This window comes from Podarcis bocagei (genome assembly GCF_964188305.1).
Source record: "Podarcis bocagei genome assembly, chromosome: 15".
In the NCBI taxonomy this organism is placed as follows: domain Eukaryota; kingdom Metazoa; phylum Chordata; class Lepidosauria; order Squamata; family Lacertidae; genus Podarcis; species Podarcis bocagei.
Window position 1 is genome coordinate 37,990,255 of NC_138141.1, and position 22,681 is coordinate 38,012,935.

At 45.3% G+C, this 22,681-nt stretch overlaps 3 protein-coding genes across 4 annotated transcripts in view; all 3 read right to left on the bottom strand.

The window, feature by feature from the left end:
• Positions 1-1,081: 1,081 nt before the first annotated feature.
• On the bottom strand, positions 1,082-6,428 carry LOC308574523 (sigma intracellular receptor 2-like). The gene is made up of 3 exons (XM_081172416.1): positions 6,055-6,428; positions 3,257-3,401; positions 1,082-1,432 (listed from the first exon to the last, which is right to left on the bottom strand). Exons 1-3 carry the CDS (start codon positions 6,235-6,237, stop codon positions 1,182-1,184), a joined length of 579 nt encoding a protein of 192 aa, XP_081028542.1. The 5' UTR covers positions 6,238-6,428; the 3' UTR covers positions 1,082-1,181.
• A 200-nt stretch (positions 6,429-6,628) lies between these two features.
• Positions 6,629-11,980, bottom strand: LOC308574898 (sigma intracellular receptor 2-like). Its single transcript, XM_081173260.1, has 3 exons — positions 11,604-11,980; positions 8,805-8,949; positions 6,629-6,979 (listed from the first exon to the last, which is right to left on the bottom strand). The coding sequence occupies exons 1-3, from the start codon at positions 11,784-11,786 to the stop codon at positions 6,729-6,731; spliced, it is 579 nt and encodes a 192-aa protein (XP_081029386.1). The 5' UTR covers positions 11,787-11,980; the 3' UTR covers positions 6,629-6,728.
• A 2,954-nt stretch (positions 11,981-14,934) lies between these two features.
• The window catches only part of NLK (nemo like kinase), a 93,121-nt gene continuing 85,374 nt past the window's right edge, over positions 14,935-22,681 (bottom strand). The window contains exons 8-11 of one of the 2 annotated variants that reach the window (XM_081173043.1): positions 21,959-22,045; positions 18,789-18,987; positions 18,009-18,102; positions 14,935-16,921 (exon numbers count right to left, since the gene is read on the bottom strand). In XM_081173043.1, coding sequence (XP_081029169.1) covers positions 16,867-16,921; positions 18,009-18,102; positions 18,789-18,987; positions 21,959-22,045 — 435 coding nt within the window. In that variant the 3' untranslated portion in view covers positions 14,935-16,866. Of the gene's footprint in view, positions 16,922-18,002; positions 18,103-18,788; positions 18,988-21,958; positions 22,046-22,681 lie in introns of both variants that reach the window. The other variant, XM_081173044.1, reaches the window with a different exon arrangement.

Below are 22,681 nucleotides of genomic sequence, written 5' to 3' on the forward strand. Positions count from 1 at the left end.
TGGCAAGTCCTAGGCTCAGTGGTTTAGACCATAGCGCCACCTGCATCCTTACCATTTTGCCAGTGCAAGAAGTATAGTACCAAGTGACTTTGATACAACGCCATGTCTACAGCAGGGATGTCCAACCAGTAGATTGCAATCTACCGGTAGGTCCTTGGCTGATCCTGGTAGATCATGGGATCCTTATCGTGTACAAAAAGTTAAGGGGGGGGACTAAAAAAACTGCAATCCTCCCCCCAAAAAGCTCAACAACTCTGGGCAATCCACCCACTCCATGCACACTCCTCCTCCCTCCAATGACAATGGGTAGATCACTGCCCGTTTTTTAATACTGGGAGTAGATCAGTGTCTCTTGGGAGTTGGAAATGTCTGGTCTACAGTATTTGGTTTGCAGAGCGACAGCTCATTCAGACAAAGCTGCTCTTAATCCCTCACGCTGGGGAAAAGGAGAAGCACATGACCCCTATCTTCTGGAATATCCTGGGCTAAGAATGAGCCAAGAGGGTAATAGATTAGCATCGGTGCTCTTTCGACACACACCCAGAGGAGAAACAACCTCTTTTACCAGATCAACAGGTTGTTTCGAGGGCAGGACGTCGATTTGGAAATGGCCAAATTCTACTTCCTCCTTGGTAAATAGGGGCTTCAGTTATGTCAGGGATGGAGAAGCTGGGGGCCAAAGAGAACTGGAATAATAGAACTGCCTAGTTGGAAGGGACGAGGGTTATCTAGTTAGTGCAAACCCCTCCAATGCAGGAATCATTCTGCCCAACGTGGCGTAACCCTGAGACTGAGTCACATGCTCTCCATCTGGCCCTGGGACTCTTCCCCAGAAAACATCCTTCACTGGCCCTGCTACACACCCTCCTCGAGTGTTGCTGCCGGACTGAACTATGTCTTTCACTCTGAAAAGGCTTCTTGTCTGTCTGGATGGATAGGGGTTTTTTTTGGGGGGGGTTGTGACTGCACACTGGCATGTGGCCCTCAGAAGTTTGCCCGGAAGAAAACGTGGCCCTTGTTCCGCTAGTCCCTCCACTCCCCTTGAGCTATACATCGATCCACGTCACGGACACCAAAACAATTTTTTTAAAAAACCCAAAACATTTTATTGGCCCAGTTTGCAAGCTTCTGAATCCAAGGGCTGACTCCTTGCCCCTCTTTTAGGAAGAATCCTCGCCGTCTTATTTCTTTTTCCTTTTATCCACCTGGTTATACAGGGGGCTGAGGAGCATCGTGAGAAGAATGAGGCAGGGAATCAGGAAGTAAGGGCTGTAAATGGCGCAGAGAGTCAAGCGTTCGGGCAGCGTCTGGGGCGCAGGGTGCTTGGACCGCGAGAAATCGCTGAACAGGACGTGGCTGAAGATGGGGAGCAGCGTGGTCATGACATGCGTCGCGTAAATGATGGCCGGGATTCGGATCCATTTGCAGTTGCCTGGATTTTTTTAAGAGCAGAATTTAAATATTCTTCAGATCACATCGCACATGCACACACATGCTAATCCTGCTCAACAACTCTCCCTACATAATTATTATTATTCAAATTTGTATACTGCCCTATACCCATAGGTCTCAGGGCAGTTCACAACACAAAGTTACAAAATAAAGTCGCAAAATACGTAATAAAAATAATTAAAACAATTAACAATACTAATGGATGTAAACTAATAAAAAATGGACACTGCCCAACAAGCCCCTAACCAATCCCCCAACCCACAAATACCCAAATAAACATATAACATTTAAAAACAATTTAAGACCGCCCCGCCCTCCTTTGCATCTCACCCAAGCCCCCATCCCCTCACAGCTCCTTCCAGCAGTGCCCCCACAGCCTTACGGTTCTTCTGCGTCCCTCCACCCCTGCTTTATTCAAACTTCTGCTGTTGTTTGAAACCACCAGTATAAACCCCGCCTTCTCTTCTGCTCCCTGCCCCCACCGCAGCTGCATGCAATCCAAAATTGCAATGCGGTGCAACAAATCCTCCCACGGGGGCTGCATGATGACAGCCTTCAGTTATTATGTCTATATAAAGATTTATTTGGCGTTACTGCAATCTACTCCCACTAAAAAAAACAACTGGCAGTGATCTACCCATTCTATTGACCAAAGTTGTTCAGCGTTTTTTTTTTTTTTTTGGGGGGGGGGAGACCCAAAGTTATTGAGCTTTTATCTGGGGGGATCAATCAAGATCACACGGTCAACCAGGGTTGATCAGGGATGCCCCGCGATCAACCAGTAGATTGCGATCTACCAGTTGGACATCCCTGACATATAGCATAAGAACACATTAAAATTAACTACTGAAGTTAAAAATTATATATATATAATTATTTGTCAAAATGCAGATCACCAATTGACTTCCATCAAGTCAATGAATTTTTTTTTTTATATTGAGATATTTGTAGAATAAATTTGGAAGAAATTCTTCCAATTTTTCTTCTTCTTTTCTCTTTATTTCTTCTTCTTTTTCATTTCTTTTTTTCTCTTTTGTTCCTTTTTCATATATATGTGCTTATTTGAAAATATTTTGCTTATATTTTGTAACAATTATGCCAAATGATTTTCTTTTTTTAAAAAAATGCAGATCAAAATGCTATTTGGTTAACATTAGCAAAAGCTGCTGAGCTATTGGCCATATTGTTCATGAGAACCTTAGAAGAACCCTGTTGAGATCAGGCCAAAGGCCCATCAAGTCATAGAAGCATAGAATTGTAGAGTTGGAAGGGACCCCTATGGTCATCTAGTCCAACCCCCTGCAATGCAGGAATCTCGACTACGGCATCCATGACAGATGGCCTTTCAAGCTCTGCTTAAAAACCTCCAACGAAGAAGAAGAAGAAGAGGAGGAGTTTGGATTTGATATCCCGCTTTATTACTACCCTAAGGAGTCTCAAAGCGGCTCACAATCTCCTTTCCCTTCCTCCCCCACAACAAACACTCTGTGAGGTGAGTGGGGCTGAGAGACTTCAGGGAAGTGTGACTAGCCCAAGGTCACCCAGCAGCTGCATGTGGAGGAGCGAGCGGGGAAGCGAACCGGGTTCACCAGATTACGAGACTACCGCTCTTAACCACTACACCACACTGGCTCTGTGTGAGAAGGAGAGTCCACAGCTTCCTGAGGGAGACCGTTCCACTGATCTAATGCCCCCTGCCAGAAACCTTGAAGAGCCCAGACAATACTGGGCTAGATGGACCAAACTTCTTACATTCCTAATCACAAGTGCTTTCCCCGCACCCCACCCCAATTGGCGCACCAACCTTTCCAGAAGGCATAGGCTGCAATAGGGAAGAAAGGCAACTGCAGGAAGGCTTCGCAGACTATGAAGGCCCTGAACCAGGCGGGGGGGTCTTGCATCATGGGGTCCTTAAATGAAACCGTGTACCAAGTTGTCAATTCTTTCAGCTTAGGGAGAGAGAGAGGAAAAAAGGGAATGTTAGCTGCAGCTAAACATAAAAATCTCCCGTCTCTTATTTTGACCACTGTTAATATTCTCTCAGTACAAATGGCTCTTCAAAGATAAATATAAGCAAAAAGAATAGGGGGGAACAGTCACATAGCCGCAGGTCACAGAGATCTAGCAAGCCGCGGTTTATTAGACCCCTCTTTTCTTGTCTACGGCTTGTTAAACCACGGTTTCCTGTTACATTTGAACTTAATACTAATATTGGATTACAAAAGAGGATATGAAACCAGGATCAGATCAGCCACCTGCCCAATCTGCAATAGGGAGATATTACCCACATTACTGGAGACTGGGAAACCGTGGTTTAATCTGGGATTACAATTCAATGTCATATCAATATGCATTTAAAGCAGCATCATTCCACTCTGAACAGGTATGGCTTCCCAAAAGAACCATGGGAGTTGAAGTTCGTTTAGGGTGCTGAGAGTTGTTAGGAAACCCCCATGATTCTCCCCACAGAGCTACAATTCTTAGAGAGTGGTTTCACAGTCAAAGCTCTCTTCCCATGAAACTAGGAACTGTACCTCGGTGTGCGGGAATAAGGGGTCTCCCTAACAGCACCCTTAACAAACTACAACTCCCAGGATTCTTTGGGGGAAGGCATCGCTTTTCAAAGCGGCATGATACTGCTTTAAATGTATAGTCCATATGTGTTTTCGTTTCTTGCAGAAGAACGCCCTCAATAATAATCTTAACAGCAAGATATTAACGGCATAATCTCAGGGATCTTTCAGCAAGCACTGGCAAGGACTGCAGTCAAGAATTCAGGAACATTGACCGGAGGGCAAAAAGCTACAGGCGCAGAGCAAACACCCCACTTGGTTTTATAGGCCCTGGATTATAGAATCGTAGAGAGGGAAGGGACAATGAGGATCATCTAGCAACACTGGAATATGCAGCGGTCCTATATAGGGATCAAACCTGCAGCCCTGTTCAGGGAAGTTTTTAATGTGTGACATTTTAATGTACCGTATTTTTCGCCCTATAGGGTGCACCGGCCCATAGGGCGCACTTATTTGGGGGGGGGGGGAAATAAAGGGGAAAAATCCCCCCCCAAGCCCCAAAGAGCAAAGAAGCCATGACAGCGAGCAGGATGGATCCCGCTAGCTGTCCTGGCTTTGTTTTTAGCCTCGGGGCTGGGGGTCTGGGAGCGAAGGCGAGGTTGCGCAACCTCGCCATCGCTCCCGGAGCTTGTGGGGCTGGGGAAGCCCAAGCTTCCCCCGACCCCAGCCCCCAGAACGGGTCCGAGAGCAATGGCAAGGTTGCGTTCAACCTCGCCATCGCTCCCGGAGCTTGCTGTCCGCAAGCCTTGGGAGCCCGGCGGGATGTCGCGCCAGGCTCCCAAGGCTTGCGGAGAGCTGCCCAAAGCCCGGGGTGCGCCCCATAGCGCTCCCCGGGTTTCGGGCTGCAGGCTGCTGTCTGCAAGCCTTGGGAGCCCGGCGGGAACTCCCACCGGGCTCCCAAGGCTTGCGGATAGCTTCCTGAAGCCTGGAGAGCGAGAGGAGTCAGTGTGCACCGACCCCTCTTGCTCTCCAGGCTTCAGCGAAAGCCTGCATTTGCCCCATAGGACACACACACATTTCCCCTTCATTTTTGGAGGGGGAAAAGTGCATCCTATAGGGCGAAAAATACGGTATTTTTAATCTTTGTTGGACGCTGCCCAGAGTGGCTGCGGAAACCCAGCCAGATGGGCAGGGTACAAATAATAAATTATTATTATTAGCTCCACGCTCTAACCAACTGAGCTATCCAGGCTGGAAAGAGGAAAGCTTTCTGCATGCCGACCATATGCTCTGCCGTTGAGGTACAACTCTTGCCCCTTTGGACTGTGTTGCAAGACGGGAGCTGCATTCTTAAAAGGCACCTTGGAAAGAAAAACAACAACTAATCCAGAATGCGGTAGCTAGACTGGTGACTGGGAGCGGCCACCGAGACCATACAACACCGGTCTTGAAAGACCTACACTGGCTCCCAGTATGTTTCCAAGCACAAATCAAAGTGTTGGTGCTGACCTTTCAAGCCCTAAATGGCCTTGGTCCAGTATACCTGAAGGAGTGTCTCCACCCCCATCGTTCAGCCCGGACCCAGAGGTCCAGCGCCGAGGGCCTTCTGGCTGTTCCCTCACTGCAAGAAGTGAGGTTACAGGGAACCAGGTAGAGGGCCTTCTCAGTAGTGGCTCCCACCCTGTGGAACGCCCTCCCACCAGATGTCAAAGAGGAAAATAACTACCAAATTTTTAGAAGACATCTAAAGGCAGCCCTGTTTAGGGAAGCTTTTAATGTTTAATAGGTTATTGTATTTTAGTGTTTTGTTAGAAGCTGCCCAGAGTGACTGGGGAAACCCAGCCAGATGGGCGGGGAATAAATAATAAATTTTATTATTATTATTATTATTATTATTATTATTATTATTATTATTATTATTATTATTATTAAAAACAGCACAGCAGACAAGGGCGGTCCTTCGCTTTTTCTGCCTAGAAGCAAACCTCACCCCACCCGCCGCCTTGCAGGAATAGTAATAAAAGCTCCATTCCCCAAGTTTAAGAAAGTACGGATTGCAGCTTGAGCTACCCGTCCTCGGCTGACTTACGCTGCGGGGGTAAAATCCTGCCCCCGGGAGCAATTGCAAATCGACCAGCAGCGTGATGGGGATGTGAGTGAGGAAATAGAAGGCGAAGATCCATTCCAGGAGGCGCGTCGCTGCCCCAGCCGCCATCGCGTCTTTCTCTCTCGGTGCAAAGCAATGAGCTTCCCTGCAGCAGCAACTTCTCATCCGAGATCGGCCCACTTTCCTCCCTCCTCCATTGGTTTCTCCAAGAGCGGGAGGGGTGTTTCCAGCCCCACTTTGCGCCCGCCCATTTTTAAAGGGCTGCGGAATGCGAAGGGGCCGGGCCGCTTCTTGCAAAAGGAGACGGAGCTCAGCGCAGCTGCCACGGGAAAGGGCTCGGAAGGCAGCAAAGCCGGCGCAGGGAGGGAAGCGGTTGCGCCTGGAATCCCCGAAAAGACGCTGTGCCTTTAAAGCGCAGTCTGTTCCTCCTCGAATTCTAGGAAGGCTGTAGTTCGCCTCTCGCAGAAACTAAGAAAAGAAAACGTGGCCCTCGTTCCGCTAGTCCCTCCACTCCCCTTGAGCTATACATCGATCCACGTCACGGACACCAAAACAATTTTTTTAAAAAACCCAAAACATTTTATTGGCCCAGTTTGCAAGCTTCTGAATCCAAGGGCTGACTCCTTGCCCCTCTTTTAGGAAGAATCCTCGCCGTCTTATTTCTTTTTCCTTTTATCCACCTGGTTATACAGGGGGCTGAGGAGCATCGTGAGAAGAATGAGGCAGGGAATCAGGAAGTAAGGGCTGTAAATGGCGCAGAGAGTCAAGCGTTCGGGCAGCGTCTGGGGCGCAGGGTGCTTGGACCGCGAGAAATCGCTGAACAGGACGTGGCTGAAGATGGGGAGCAGCGTGGTCATGACATGCGTCGCGTAAATGATGGCCGGGATTCGGATCCATTTGCAGTTGCCTGGATTTTTTTAAGAGCAGAATTTAAATATTCTTCAGATCACATCGCACATGCACACACATGCTAATCCTGCTCAACAACTCTCCCTACATAATTATTATTATTCAAATTTGTATACTGCCCTATACCCATAGGTCTCAGGGCAGTTCACAACACAAAGTTACAAAATAAAGTCGCAAAATACGTAATAAAAATAATTAAAACAATTAACAATACTAATGGATGTAAACTAATAAAAAATGGACACTGCCCAACAAGCCCCTAACCAATCCCCCAACCCACAAATACCCAAATAAACATATAACATTTAAAAACAATTTAAGACAGCCCCGCCCTCCTTTGCATCTCACCCAAGCCCCCATCCCCTCACAGCTCCTTCCAGCAGTGCCCCCACAGCCTTACGGTTCTTCTGCGTCCCTCCACCCCTGCTTTATTCAAACTTCTGCTGTTGTTTGAAACCACCAGTATAAACCCCGCCTTCTCTTCTGCTCCCTGCCCCCACCGCAGCTGCATGCAATCCAAAATTGCAATGCGGTGCAACAAATCCTCCCACGGGGGCTGCATGATGACAGCCTTCAGTTATTATGTTTATATAAAGATTTATTTGGCGTTACTGCAATCTACTCCCACTAAAAAAAACAACTGGCAGTGATCTACCCATTCTATTGACCAAAGTTGTTCAGCGTTTTTTTTTTTTTTTTGGGGGGGGGGGAGACCCAAAGTTATTGAGCTTTTATCTGGGGGGATCAATCAAGATCACACGGTCAACCAGGGTTGATCAGGGATGCCCCGCGATCAACCAGTAGATTGCGATCTACCAGTTGGACATCCCTGACATATAGCATAAGAACACATTAAAATTAACTACTGAAGTTAAAAATTATATATATATAATTATTTGTCAAAATGCAGATCACCAATTGACTTCCATCAAGTCAATGAATTTTTTTTTTTATATTGAGATATTTGTAGAATAAATTTGGAAGAAATTCTTCCAATTTTTCTTCTTCTTTTCTCTTTATTTCTTCTTCTTTTTCATTTCTTTTTTTCTCTTTTGTTCCTTTTTCATATATATGTGCTTATTTGAAAATATTTTGCTTATATTTTGTAACAATTATGCCAAATGATTTTCTTTTTTTAAAAAAATGCAGATCAAAATGCTATTTGGTTAACATTAGCAAAAGCTGCTGAGCTATTGGCCATATTGTTCATGAGAACCTTAGAAGAACCCTGTTGAGATCAGGCCAAAGGCCCATCAAGTCATAGAAGCATAGAATTGTAGAGTTGGAAGGGACCCCTATGGTCATCTAGTCCAACCCCCTGCAATGCAGGAATCTCGACTACGGCATCCATGACAGATGGCCTTTCAAGCTCTGCTTAAAAACCTCCAACGAAGAAGAAGAAGAAGAGGAGGAGTTTGGATTTGATATCCCGCTTTATTACTACCCTAAGGAGTCTCAAAGCGGCTCACAATCTCCTTTCCCTTCCTCCCCCACAACAAACACTCTGTGAGGTGAGTGGGGCTGAGAGACTTCAGGGAAGTGTGACTAGCCCAAGGTCACCCAGCAGCTGCATGTGGAGGAGCGAGCGGGGAAGCGAACCGGGTTCACCAGATTACGAGACTACCGCTCTTAACCACTACACCACACTGGCTCTGTGTGAGAAGGAGAGTCCACAGCTTCCTGAGGGAGACCGTTCCACTGATCTAATGCCCCCTGCCAGAAACCTTGAAGAGCCCAGACAATACTGGGCTAGATGGACCAAACTTCTTACATTCCTAATCACAAGTGCTTTCCCCGCACCCCACCCCAATTGGCGCACCAACCTTTCCAGAAGGCATAGGCTGCAATAGGGAAGAAAGGCAACTGCAGGAAGGCTTCGCAGACTATGAAGGCCCTGAACCAGGCGGGGGGGTCTTGCATCATGGGGTCCTTAAATGAAACCGTGTACCAAGTTGTCAATTCTTTCAGCTTAGGGAGAGAGAGAGGAAAAAAGGGAATGTTAGCTGCAGCTAAACATAAAAATCTCCCGTCTCTTATTTTGACCACTGTTAATATTCTCTCAGTACAAATGGCTCTTCAAAGATAAATATAAGCAAAAAGAATAGGGGGGAACAGTCACATAGCCGCAGGTCACAGAGATCTAGCAAGCCGCGGTTTATTAGACCCCTCTTTTCTTGTCTACGGCTTGTTAAACCACGGTTTCCTGTTACATTTGAACTTAATACTAATATTGGATTACAAAAGAGGATATGAAACCAGGATCAGATCAGCCACCTGCCCAATCTGCAATAGGGAGATATTACCCACATTACTGGAGACTGGGAAACCGTGGTTTAATCTGGGATTACAATTCAATGTCATATCAATATGCATTTAAAGCAGCATCATTCCACTCTGAACAGGTATGGCTTCCCAAAAGAACCATGGGAGTTGAAGTTCGTTTAGGGTGCTGAGAGTTGTTAGGAAACCCCCATGATTCTCCCCACAGAGCTACAATTCTTAGAGAGTGGTTTCACAGTCAAAGCTCTCTTCCCATGAAACTAGGAACTGTACCTCGGTGTGCGGGAATAAGGGGTCTCCCTAACAGCACCCTTAACAAACTACAACTCCCAGGATTCTTTGGGGGAAGGCATCGCTTTTCAAAGCGGCATGATACTGCTTTAAATGTATAGTCCATATGTGTTTTCGTTTCTTGCAGAAGAACGCCCTCAATAATAATCTTAACAGCAAGATATTAACGGCATAATCTCAGGGATCTTTCAGCAAGCACTGGCAAGGACTGCAGTCAAGAATTCAGGAACATTGACCGGAGGGCAAAAAGCTACAGGCGCAGAGCAAACACCCCACTTGGTTTTATAGGCCCTGGATTATAGAATCGTAGAGAGGGAAGGGACAATGAGGATCATCTAGCAACACTGGAATATGCAGCGGTCCTATATAGGGATCAAACCTGCAGCCCTGTTCAGGGAAGTTTTTAATGTGTGACATTTTAATGTACCGTATTTTTCGCCCTATAGGGTGCACCGGCCCATAGGGCGCACTTATTTGGGGGGGGGGAAATAAAGGGGAAAAATCCCCCCCCAAGCCCCAAAGAGCAAAGAAGCCATGACAGCGAGCAGGATGGATCCCGCTAGCTGTCCTGGCTTTGTTTTTAGCCTCGGGGCTGGGGGTCTGGGAGCGAAGGCGAGGTTGCGCAACCTCGCCATCGCTCCCGGAGCTTGTGGGGCTGGGGAAGCCCAAGCTTCCCCCGACCCCAGCCCCCAGAACGGGTCCGAGAGCAATGGCAAGGTTGCGTTCAACCTCGCCATCGCTCCCGGAGCTTGCTGTCCGCAAGCCTTGGGAGCCCGGCGGGATGTCGCGCCAGGCTCCCAAGGCTTGCGGAGAGCTGCCCAAAGCCCGGGGTGCGCCCCATAGCGCTCCCCGGGTTTCGGGCTGCAGGCTGCTGTCTGCAAGCCTTGGGAGCCCGGCGGGAACTCCCACCGGGCTCCCAAGGCTTGCGGATAGCTTCCTGAAGCCTGGAGAGCGAGAGGAGTCAGTGTGCACCGACCCCTCTTGCTCTCCAGGCTTCAGCGAAAGCCTGCATTTGCCCCATAGGACACACACACATTTCCCCTTCATTTTTGGAGGGGGGAAAGTGCATCCTATAGGGCGAAAAATACGGTATTTTTAATCTTTGTTGGACGCTGCCCAGAGTGGCTGCGGAAACCCAGCCAGATGGGCAGGGTACAAATAATAAATTATTATTATTAGCTCCACGCTCTAACCAACTGAGCTATCCAGGCTGGAAAGAGGAAAGCTTTCTGCATGCCGACCATATGCTCTGCCGTTGAGGTACAGCTCTTGCCCCTTTGGACTGTGTTGCAAGACAGGAGCTGCATTCTTAAAAGGCACCTTGGAAAGAAAAACGACAACTAATCCAGAATGCGGTAGCTAGACTGGTGACTGGGAGCGGCCACCGAGACCATACAACACCGGTCTTGAAAGACCTACACTGGCTCCCAGTATGTTTCCAAGCACAATTCAAAGTGTTGGTGCTGACCTTTCAAGCCCTAAACGGCCTCAATCCAGTATACCTGAAGGAGCATCTCCACCCCCATCGTTCAGCCCGGAACTGAGGTCCAGCGCCGAGGGCCTTCTGGCGGTTCCCTCACTGTGAGAAGTGAGGTTACAGGGAACCAGGCAGAGGGCCTTCTCGGTAGTGGCACCCGCCCTGTGGAACGCCCTCCCACCAGATGTCAAAGAGGAAAATAACTACCAAATTTTTAGAAGACATCTAAAGGCAGCCCTTTTTAGGGAAGCTTTTAATGTTTAATAGGTTATTGTATTTTAGTGTTTTGTTAGAAGCTGCCCAGAGTGGCTGGGGAAACCCAGCCAGATGGGCGGGGTATAAATAAATTATTATTATTATTATTATTATTATTATTATTATTATTATTATTATTATTATTATTATTATTATTATTATAAACAGCACAGCAGACAAGGGCGATCCTTCGCTTTTTCTGCCTAAAAGCAAACCTCACCCCACCCGCCGCCTTGCAGGAATAGTAATGAAAGCTCCATTCCCCAAGTTTAAGAAAGTACGGATTGCAGCTTGAGCCACCCGTCCTCGGTTGACTTACGCTGCGGGGGTAAAATCCTGCCCCCGGGAGCGATTGCAAATCGACCAGCAGCGTGATGGGGATGTGAGTGAGGAAATAGAAGGCGAAGATCCATTCCAGGAGGCGCGTCGCTGCCCCAGCCGCCATCGCGTCTTTCTCTCTCGGTGCAAAGCAATGAGCTTCCCTGCAGCAGCAACTTCTCATCCGAGATCGGCCCACTTTCCTCCTTCCTCCATTGGTTTCTCCAAGAGCCGGAGGGGTGTTTCCAGCCCCACTTTGCGCCCGCCCATTTTTAAAAGGGCTGCGGAATGCGAAGGGGCCGGGCCGCTTCTTGCAAAAGGAGACGGAGCTCAGCGCAGCTGCCACGGGAAAGGGCTCGGAAGGCAGCAAAGCCGGCGCAGGGAGGGAAGCGGTTGCGCCTGGAATCCCCGAAAAGACGCTGTGCCTTTAAAGCGCAGTCTGTTCCTCCTCGAATTCTAGGAAGGCTGTAGTTCGCCTCTCGCAGAGTTGCAATGCCTAGCAGCCCTTTACAAACTACAGTACCCAGAATTCTTTTGGGAGGAGGGAAGAAAAGTGCTTTAAAGAGATAGCGTGTCTTTTTTCTTTTCTTTTTAAATGCTCTTAAAACAGTATAACAAAAACAATCAACAGATATTAAAGACAAAATAAAAAATAAACACTCATTCATTCCTTGTTTGTCACTTATTCTGTACATCGTCTTGTAATTAAGTTTGACATCACCTCCGATCTTCTCTTTTTTAAAAAATAAATTTTTTATTGATTTTCACAAAATTATAAACAAAACAAATAAACATGAATCATAACCTTATTAAAATTACACTTATTAACATTGTTAAGTGACTTCCTCGCTTGGTTGAATTTCCTTTGGTTGCGCTTCCTTTTAACGGTTTTCCAAATCAAAGTTCTTCTGAAATTTAACTAAAACATCAACATCCTTATATCCTTTAATTTTAAAATTAAACATATTGATTCATCACTTAACTTATATGAAATCCTAAGCCAATTAAATATCTGCAAGCTATTTCCAATTAATTTGACCTCCGATCTTCTCATTATGTTCCCGAATTAGATTCCTTAAATATGCACTTATTTTCTTGATTCAGTAGCACATATACTAAAACTGGAATGATACAGAGAAGATTAGCATGGCCCCTGCGTGTCTGCAGCCTTCATTGCAGCTAAATAAGAATAGGATATTATTGATAATAATTCATTGCACTCCAGGAGGCACAGAACTGTTAAGAAAACTTAAAGAGTGGTGGTGTGATTAATAGCTTAATGATGTCCTGGTTAGGCTGAAAGGCAGCAACTGATCTGAGCCCTGGTCTTCCAGGTCCTAGTTAAGACACTCTAACCCAGCCTTTCTCAACCTTGGGTCTCCAGATGTTGTTGGACTACAACGGCCATCATTGCTAGCCAGCATGCCGAGTGGTCAGGGATGATGGGAGTTGTAGTTCAAGAACATCTGGGGACCCAAGGTCGAGAAAGGCACCTCTAACCTCCATACCACAATGGCATCCCAGGGTACACACCAGTTTTAAAAGCATCACCAGTCACTTGGGTACCATCAAAACCACTGTGATTTCCTATTAAGTTCCCATCAGTGCAATGGGAAGCTAGCGTAGCATAGCAACTTGGATGAAGCTCATCTAACCTGACATTCAGACAGTTCATCAATTCCTGCAATTAAGAGACAGATTGTATTACTCTCTTGCCTGTAGTTAGGACCCAGAGCACACCTAAAAAAGGAAAACAAGACCCCACACCATTTTCAAGATGTGTTCGATGAAGATGGGTCCATTAGGACGAACAGGGTACTGCCCCACCAACCTAAACTCAGGCGGGCTTCATCTGCCTGCTTCCTAAAAAACAGCCCATGGCGTGGGCTTTCCTCACAGCTTCCTCCTCCGCCTCCTCAGTTACCTTTGACAAACTCAGCAGTGCGGAGGGTGGGGACAAAATGAGAATTGGTTCTGACTTTACCTGCTGTTTGGGCTTCCTGCCTTGTGGCCCACCAAATCCAATGGGCAGTTGTCACTACTGTTTGGAACAGCAAAGTTATGGGACGTACTTACCATGGACAATACAACTACTCAGCCGACAGCAATAACCAACCCCAAATATACTAACAATTTATTGGAAGTGTGTGGCGGGGAAATACAACCCCCCCAGATGGGTTTTTCTCCAATACGATGCAACAAATCCTAAACGACCTGTGTTTAACCTCAATTATTCTTTTATTAACGGCACACAAACCATCCTTTGATGCATTCGTCTTCTTCCTATGATTTGTATGTTTCTAGTTTTACAACCAGATGGGCAAAGTTGAAGAGTCTTGGAGCATGGATGAGATGGTGATGTATGGAAAGAGGTTTTTTGATGTGCGAGGCAAAACAGACAAGCTCCACTGTTGGCACTCCAAATCCAAAGGGTTCCAGAGGGGCACTTAAAATAAATGCCAGTTTAGAATAAATCCAGTTCAGAATAAATCATCCCTAAGAGACGAGGGTTAAAATGTTTTGACTGGTCAATTGGGCGGGGGGGGGGGGGAGGAATAAGACAAGGCAATGAAAGTGCCGTAGAATGTGCTTCAAAGTGCTGTAGGGGCATTATACATATGTATAATACCAATAAAAAGTTATCAGCAAAATTCCAAGTGCTGTAGGGGCAATGCACATGCCAGAGGAATTGTGTACAGGTTTTTATATGAAAAGCACATTGAAGGGCTGCAGCTCAGTGGCAGAACATCTGCTTTGTATGCAGAAGGTCCTTAGTGCAATCCCTGGTGTTGCCAGGTAAGGCCAAGAGCATTCCCAGTATGAAATCCTAGACTGCCACTGCTGCTGCCGGTCACAGCAGACAGTACTGAGGTAGATGAGCCAACGGTCTGACTCTGTGTAAGGAAGCTTCCTTATAGGATGGAAGCAAGCAAGAGCAAAAGCTCCCTGACAAGCGAAATCTGCCCTCCCTATGGTAGCCTGATGGGCAGTGAGGATGGAGAATAGTAGTAGCCTCACCCACTTTCAGCTTCTATGGCTAGATCAGCCCTGACTAACCAGGAGGCCTTTAAGAAATATACTCTACCCCCAAGAGGAATGCAGCCCTCCACAGGAAGGATAAGTCTCTACCCCTGCCCTTGAGGTCCACATCTTATGTAAGTCCAGCAGCTGGCATGCAGCCTCTGAATGATCTGTTCATTTGACAACTCCATGTAGCAAACACAGCCCAAGTCCCACATCCAAGAACGTGGATTCAATATAAAGGAGAAGTCAGCAAAAGAATCCACAACCCGCCTCAGCCAGATGGAGAACAGAAGACTTAGTCACGGTGCTTCTTTTGTTTGTTTCAAATGTCACATTTAATGTTTCCACCACTGTACTTCAAAATCTACATTGTACAAAGTGACCCGCAAGTGTGCCACATTTAACAGACCAACCTCTGAGATTTTACCTTTCATACCAGTGTCTTCTTGGGCTCATATTTAAGTTAAAACACGTTTTCTCATTCATTCAAGTGAATTGAAATGCTTCAGTTGGTTGTTGTTGTTCTTGTTGTTTTTAATTCCTCAGGAGCCACATAAAAAACAAAGATATTTCATCATCTTTGTTCGAGAAATTCAACGTTTGTCTCTTTCACAGCAAAATAATTACTTCATTGAAGTTAAAACTTCCAAAAACATAACTTAACTAATAGTATTCAGTTCCAGCTCAGATCACTCTTCTTGAAAATACTCTGCTAAATACAGATAACTTACAATAACTTTAACAGTTAATTGTCCATGACAAACACCAAGGTTTCTTTTTCTTTCTCTCTCTCTCTCTCACTCTCTCGAAATATCCCAGACCAATGTTCAAAATTTAAGACCATCCATTCATTATTTCTTTGTACAGGTGAAAAACAGTCTTCAATTTTTCTTGCCTTTTTTTAAATATAAAAGTTGGGAGGGACATTCAAGTTTCAAGTCTCCACACTGAACTTAAAAATAAAAATCAAAATCATGTGGAGGTAAACAAACCAAGTTGTATACTCCAGGAGGTAGAGGCCTTCAGTTTGTGTTCATATATATATATATACACATATGCACAGAATAATTCAGTGTTTGAACAGAACACACACACAAAAAGGAGTTAGCCAAAACGTAATAAAAGTCATTTACTACTGTGACATTTCAAGACTTCCACAGCTTTGCCTATGGACACAAATACAATTAACATAATTCCCTATGTGCTTTTTTTTGCGTTTTTTGCTTTTCTTTTTCGCTGACTGTCCAGTGCAGAATTAAAAAAAAACAAAAAAACCCCACAATGTTTCACAGACCTAAAAATGTGCAAGCTACTTCCTCTCTTGCGCGCTCTCTTGCGCTCTCTCTCTCTCTCTTTACACAGCAATGGATAGCAAGATTCTTTGACAATATTAGCCCCGGAAATGGAATTATTTACACACATTTGCAGATGCACGCGGGAGGTGGGGTAGAAAGGGATGGTTTATGTAAGAAAAGAGCAGAAAAAACTTCTAATAAAAATAGATTAAATATATATATATTTATATATATTTATTTATACCAGAGGAAGGGGGGTTAAAAAGGAAAGGGGAAAGGAGTCTCGTCTCTCGCTAGTCACAAACTCACTCTTTCTACTCGCAACATCTGATTGGAAAACAGCACACAATCACCCCCACTAGTGAGAAGCTATGTATAGGATTCTTCTAAATTGCCAGGTGACACTTGCCCACAGAAGCTGGGCTATTGTCATCAGGTGGGTTTCATGATTGGTCACAGTTTTTAAAACTTCTGTACTCCCTAAACTTTTTATTCTCTTGTTTTAGAAAAAAATCCCTAATCTTCAGGAATGGCTCAATATCAAAAATGACTTATCCACTTGGAAAGAAGAAGAAGAAGAAAAGCCCCATCATTTATTTATTTTTAAAGCAACTTCCCCACCAATTTGGTTCAAACCCTCTGTTTGTTCAGAGCCAAGCAAGATTACAGCTGCGCTACAATTCATACTTTAAAAACAAAACATGTGCAACTCTGGATAAAATAATTTTTTTCTTCTCCTAAAAGCACAACCCCACCCGTGACAGGAATTTTAAAAGCCTAGTTAACATTTCTAAGTCTTATTCATATATCATACAAGGATAGTGGTTGTTAATTTAAAACTTCATTAGTAAAATTACAGTACAAGCATGATTAAATGTCCAGAATTGCAAATCCCAGAATCCAGTGGAAAGCTACATTATGTCTTCAGTAGTACATCTTCCACGTTTACTCCCAGACCAGTGGAGATGGAGGCATCTCGGACGGCTGAGCGACCGTGGAACTGGAAGGCAGAAAGACACAGAAGATCAGCGTTCACCTGCAAGAGGCCACAGGAACACAGAGAAGGCCACGCCGCATACTAGCATGGCAGTGGCACTTGCCACGTCTGTGGGGCAGGTCGCGGGGCGGCAGGAGAGCCTTGGCAGCCAGAATGCACAGACTGCGGAAGAAATATCGCCCCCCCCCCCCGATTCGAGAGGTGTGACTATGGTTGCTCAGAGACAGAGAGAGAGATAGTAAGGCCATATGTTGCAAAAGAAGGATCTGCCTCTTCGGCTGTATACATTCCATACACTGAAAGCACATCCATGCCCACCAAGAGATTCATCTTAGCTATAGTTTGTGAAGGTTCTTCTGAATTTTAATTTGGTGAGGTGCAAATTATAATTGTCAGGATTATTCAGAAGGGAAATGTGTTTTAAATGTCCCTTTGTCTGAACGCTGTGCTCTTGCCTTACCTATTTCCCATTTTGGCTCTTGCAACCTTCCCCTCACATCCCAGTTCCCCTCACAACTCTCCTGTCAAGAGCAGGCTTACTCAAACTCGCCCCTCCAGATGTTTTTGGCCTACAATTCCCATGATCCCTAGCTAGCAGGACCAGTGGTCTGGGATGATGGGAATTGTAGTCTCAAAACATCTGGAGGGCCGAGGTTGAGGAAGCCTGGTCAAGAGGCATTCAACCCCCTTGTTGATCACGACGTGTAACTTAATTCCTTCCACCGGCTTCCTTTCCCCTTCTCTGCTTAACACCAATTCCTTCTCCTGGATGAGTGGCTGATTACCGCTTTATGGAATGCTTCTACCACACCCGATCAAGTCAAAGAGGATTGTAACGCCATGAAAAAAACCCAAGGGAACAACTCGCCAAGTGCTCTCTGTTCCTGTTCTGTGGGGTTTTGCATGGCAGCAGCTTTTGCTGGACAAAATGTAATCATGGTAAACATTAAAGCACTCAAATAATACGTTAGGTGCATGGCTAAAGTTGTTGCAGAGCTCTTAATTCAAAGATTGACTTCATTTTAAAAGTTGCTGCACCACTAAAAAAAAAAAAGGTGAATGAATATCAGATGTGATTACATACAGTTACCTAATAAAGCTCTTAAAAGCAGCAGATTGCGGGTTGATGCACAGAGGCACTCTGTTTCCTTTCTGCTGTTCCAAAATGAACTGATGGATTATTTCTGAAAAACAAGAAGTGATCAGGGATGAAAGGAAGCAAACCCGACTTCACACAAGCTGATAAGAACTGCATAGTACATTAGGGTTGTACGGGGGGGGGGAAGCATGCAAGAAAGTCGAGCAACACCACTTGAGAAACACAAACATTCATCAGATCAGGTTGTATTGCAGGAGCCCAAAGCTCCTCACCTCCTGTCTCAGTTTGGTTTTTCTCAAAATATTCAGGAGTTCTACTGTGTTCTTTCTTTCTTTTTACTACTGAACAATCACACAAAGTGTAATTAGAGTGGTCACCTGCTTAAAGGAAACTTAAGTTGATTAACAGCATGAGCCATAGTCAATTAAGTAAGGAAATCTCTACAGTAATTAAAAAACACCTCTTTGCTCTGAACATGCCTAGGAAAAACAGCAGCAACATCTTGCGGGGCAGAAATCTGCAAAATGCTGAAACATTCCCATTTTGCATGTATTTCAGAACTCACAGATAAAAGAGGGGCACCTCTCATACATAGAGCTGTAGTAAAGGATGCTCTCCAGGCACAATGTGTACACATATTACGTATGCTCTGCTTTATACACAAATATTATACATACCTAGCTCTGTGTGCAGCTTTATCCATCTGACATAACAACAAAGCAGTCAACAATAACCAAGAGGAATGAGACATTCCTAACCTAAAATACTGACCTTTAACCTGCCGAACAGAACTGAGGTTCTTTTCAAAAGTATCATCGAATTTGGGATTCGTGATGGGTTCAAAATCACTGGTGTAAACTCTTCCAGTAGAGGTGGAAAAACAACATTTACACATACAGGTATGATATCGCAAACGCCCTTCGTCAAGATATGGATGAGCTAAGGCATCCTTAGCGGATATTCTTTTGGACTGGAATATGAGGGGAGGGAGAGAAAAACACAATTAATTATTTTAAAGGGGGATTTTTATTTGCTTTGCTCACACGTATTCACAACATGCAAATATAAAACTAATCACTTTTTCTAACCTCTGTGTACTACTACAAAAACCACTGGGAGGCAGTGTTTGCTTGAAATAGCCAGCACTGCGAATAATTGAACTTTTCCCCACGTGGCGACAGGTGGCTCATAAGTTAAACCATATACTCTTCCTCACCCCACCCCACCAGAAATGCCTTCTGGAACAGTAGTTCTGATACTATTAAATTACTTTGTTGCAACCAGCCTCCAAGACTAAATTGACTCGCAGGACCCAAAGGGCATCTTATTAAGAGTGCTAGCTGTTTATAGATAGGTTGGATTAATATGTAAAACATATTAGGTGGGGAGAGAAAGAGAGAGAGACAGAGATGGGGAGACATAGACATCCGTTTTATAGAGAAATAAGGCATTTTCTGGGAGTGTACCTGTGAGGCTCCACCCGAAAGCCTTAAACTCATCAGGCCTGTCTACTCTCCTTACCTCTTGGAAACTTTGAAAGTTCATGCCTTGCCAGAGGTGTGAGCCATTGGGGCATTGAGTGCAAGAGCTAGAGCACTCTTGCCATGTGGCTTTTTGCCTGCAGCCCCTGAGAGGAGAGACCCCCCCCCAAGTGCACTCCTCCAAGAGAGTGTGGAAAAGTATTGCCTTTAATATCCCATATGGGAAAAAGACATCCTAGGCAATCTGGATCTTCTGTGGAGCCTGTTGCCCCACCCCTCAGAAAACAACACAGAAAGGATTGATTTCTCTGAGGCTGAAAAAGAAGTCGAGGCTACGAAAGATCTTGCTGCCTGGGACTGCAGTGCTGCAGCTGCTGCTCTGGGCAAAGAAGCCGCTTCCCAAAGAGAGTATGCCAGCTAGCAGGGGGTTGGAGCTCAGCAGCCATTTCTGATGCAGTGGTACCTCGGGTTACAGACGCTTCAGGTTACAGACTCTGCTAATGCAAAAATAGTACCTCGGCTTAAGAACTTTGCTTCAGGATGAGAACAGAAATCATGGTGCGGTGGTGGAGGGAGACCCCATTAGCTAAAGTGGTACTTCAGGTTAAGAACAGTTTCAGGTTAAGAACAGACCTCCAGAACAAATTAAGTTCTTAACCCGAGGTACTACTGTATTGTGATTGTAAGTTTGTATTGAACTGCATCAACTGTTTTGATGATTAGTTACAGATAGGTAGCCGTGTTGGTCTGCCATAGTCAAAATAAAAAAATCCCTTCCAGTAGCACCTTAAAGACCAACTAAGTTAGTTCTTGGTATGAGCTTTCGTGTGCATGCACACTTCTTCAGATACACTGAAACAGAAGTTGCCAGATCCTTCTATATAGTGAGAAGGTGGGGAGGGGTATTACTCAGAAGGGTGGTGGGAATGTTTTGATGAATATGGTTGTTGTTTTGATGAATATGGTTGTTTTGATGAATATGGTTGTTGTTGTTTTGCCTTATATGCTATTGTCTTTTTGGTACAATTATAGCAATTTTAAGAATTGCTACTTTTTAATGCTATTATTTTCATATTGTGAGCTGCTTTGTGCTAAATGTTGTTGTTGCAAAACCATTGTAAAAGTATTAAACTAAAATCAAGGCAAGCCTCTGATGAGTTTGGTATGCCTTCTTGCCCCCGAGCTTCCCATACTGCTTGGTTTTGAGGGAGGGGAGGTCTGCTTCCTAAGGGCCTGTTAACTCTGGAGCGTTGTAAACCAAAACAGTGACAGAATTCCTCTTTAAGGAGCCTCTGCCATACCTCTCACCACAGGCAAAAAAACCCCCAGGCATGCCAAATATGCTCTTCCTTCCAGGAAGGTCTGAGCAAAGAGATAGGGCTTTTTGTAGGAAGGAGTAACTCATCTGCTGTCAGCATTCCACAGCCACCCTCAAGAGTCCTCTAGCCACAGGCTGCCTCTCAGTATTGCTAAAATGAAGGAAATTCAAGGATGCTTCATGGAAAGTGAAAAGTTGAAGCCAAGAACAAAGGGCTCGAGACCAAAGAGGAAGACACAGAGCCCCCCACACAAGTGGTAAAAGGGAAGGAGAAAAAACCACTTGCTACAGAAAGGCAAGCGCCCACATGATGCCAATCAAGTGTTCTGCCACCAACACTTAAGCTGAAGAAGGGAGCCCAGGATGAGTCACCAAACACCTTTGCATGATAGAATCCCACTTCCCTTCTGAGGGTGGCCAGTTGTAAAGATAGAAAATCCACAGCCGGGTAGATGAGTTGAAAGGAGCTCAGATGAGCTCAGGCAACAGAACTGTTTTAAAAGCAGTGTTTGCTTGCAGAATGAAGAAGACGAAATGGAGACCCATGAAGATTCACAAGCGGCTATGGAAATCTGCAAATTTGACATGCACCTGTGTTCCAGTATGAAATGGGGAACTATGTCCACACAGCTTCGTTGAAACGGTTTTTCATAGAGTGAGGACTGGGACTCATGGATGTGCTCTGTTTAAGCCCAGTGTCTCCTACTCTCCTTTCAGTGATATTGGAGCACTTTCCCCCTTCACCTTCCCTCAAATGGGGATACTTGTGACCAAACAGTAGTTGTCACAAACCAATGGGTACACGGTGGGCCTTTTGCAGTTGTTTGTGTGCCTCTTTCAAGATGGCTGGGCTCACGCCTTCGCACAAGGATGTGCTGATCATGCCCTGGAGCCATCCGGGCAAACCTCCTTGGGCAAGCTTTAATCATCCAAGAGGGGCAAGGGCTGAGAGAACACATGGCTGGCCGCATCATCACAAGCACCTTGTCCACGTGACCAGGCTGCATCAGTGAATGTGGACATGGTGTCAAGATTGCTTTGGAGCTAAGCGACCTTAACTCTCTGTGCACACACAAATATATTTTTTGATTTCCATCCATTCCCCACCCTTTCAAAATGCAGAAGACGAAGCACCAACTCACTGGATCAAAGACCAACATCCTACAAAGGAGATGAACGGCTTCATGTGTAGCTTGGCTGGATAATGTATACAGGACAGGAAGGGATGGCTGTGAAAAGAAAGAGAAAACAGGCTGAGCCTCATCTGATACATGCAGTTCACCTTTAACATAAAAACCCAATGCAATTGTGCTACTTGTGTGAAGCCCAAATCTGAGCACAGGGGGACAGAAATGGGACAATGTGCTAAGCTCATGTCCCCAGTCACCATTCAAAATGTGGAGGGGAGAGGTCTGCAGCAGAAAACATCCATGTAGGGTTCTCAAGCAACTCAGATCCCCAATCATGCAGATTGTAATTCATGTGGGAAACTTTGCACGGGTAGTAGGGGCTCACACCTTGCTCTTTCACAAGTGAGGGCAAGTCGGGAGGAGAGCTTAGCATGCCAGTTTTGTCTCTCTGTGCTCACAGGAAAGTTTCACATATGAATACAACACCTACAGACACCTAGAGCAGGGGTGGCTAACTTGCGGCCATCCAGATATACTACAACTCCCATCATCCATGGATATGCTGTCTGGGGCTGATGGGAGCTAGACTCCATCTGGAGGGCTACAGGTTCCACATCCCTCTGCTAGAATCCGCACAGGTATTTAAGAAGAGCTCTGCGGGATAAAAGCAAATGTCTCATTTCAAAAACTCATCAAGCCAATCCCACCTTCATTTTCTCATAGTAATATGCATTT

Coding starts and splice junctions, on each gene's coding strand:
- LOC308574523 (XM_081172416.1), bottom strand. CDS start 6,237: ATGAGAAGTTGCTGCTGCAGGGAAGCTCATTGCTTTGCACCGAGAGAG. Junction 3,402..6,054: donor CAGGATTTTACCCCCGCAGC/GTAAGTCAGCCG, acceptor TCTCTCCCTAAG/CTGAAAGAATTGACAACTTG. Junction 1,433..3,256: donor AGCCTATGCCTTCTGGAAAG/GTTGGTGCGCCA, acceptor AAAAAAATCCAG/GCAACTGCAAATGGATCCGA.
- LOC308574898 (XM_081173260.1), bottom strand. CDS start 11,786: ATGAGAAGTTGCTGCTGCAGGGAAGCTCATTGCTTTGCACCGAGAGAG. Junction 8,950..11,603: donor CAGGATTTTACCCCCGCAGC/GTAAGTCAACCG, acceptor TCTCTCCCTAAG/CTGAAAGAATTGACAACTTG. Junction 6,980..8,804: donor AGCCTATGCCTTCTGGAAAG/GTTGGTGCGCCA, acceptor AAAAAAATCCAG/GCAACTGCAAATGGATCCGA.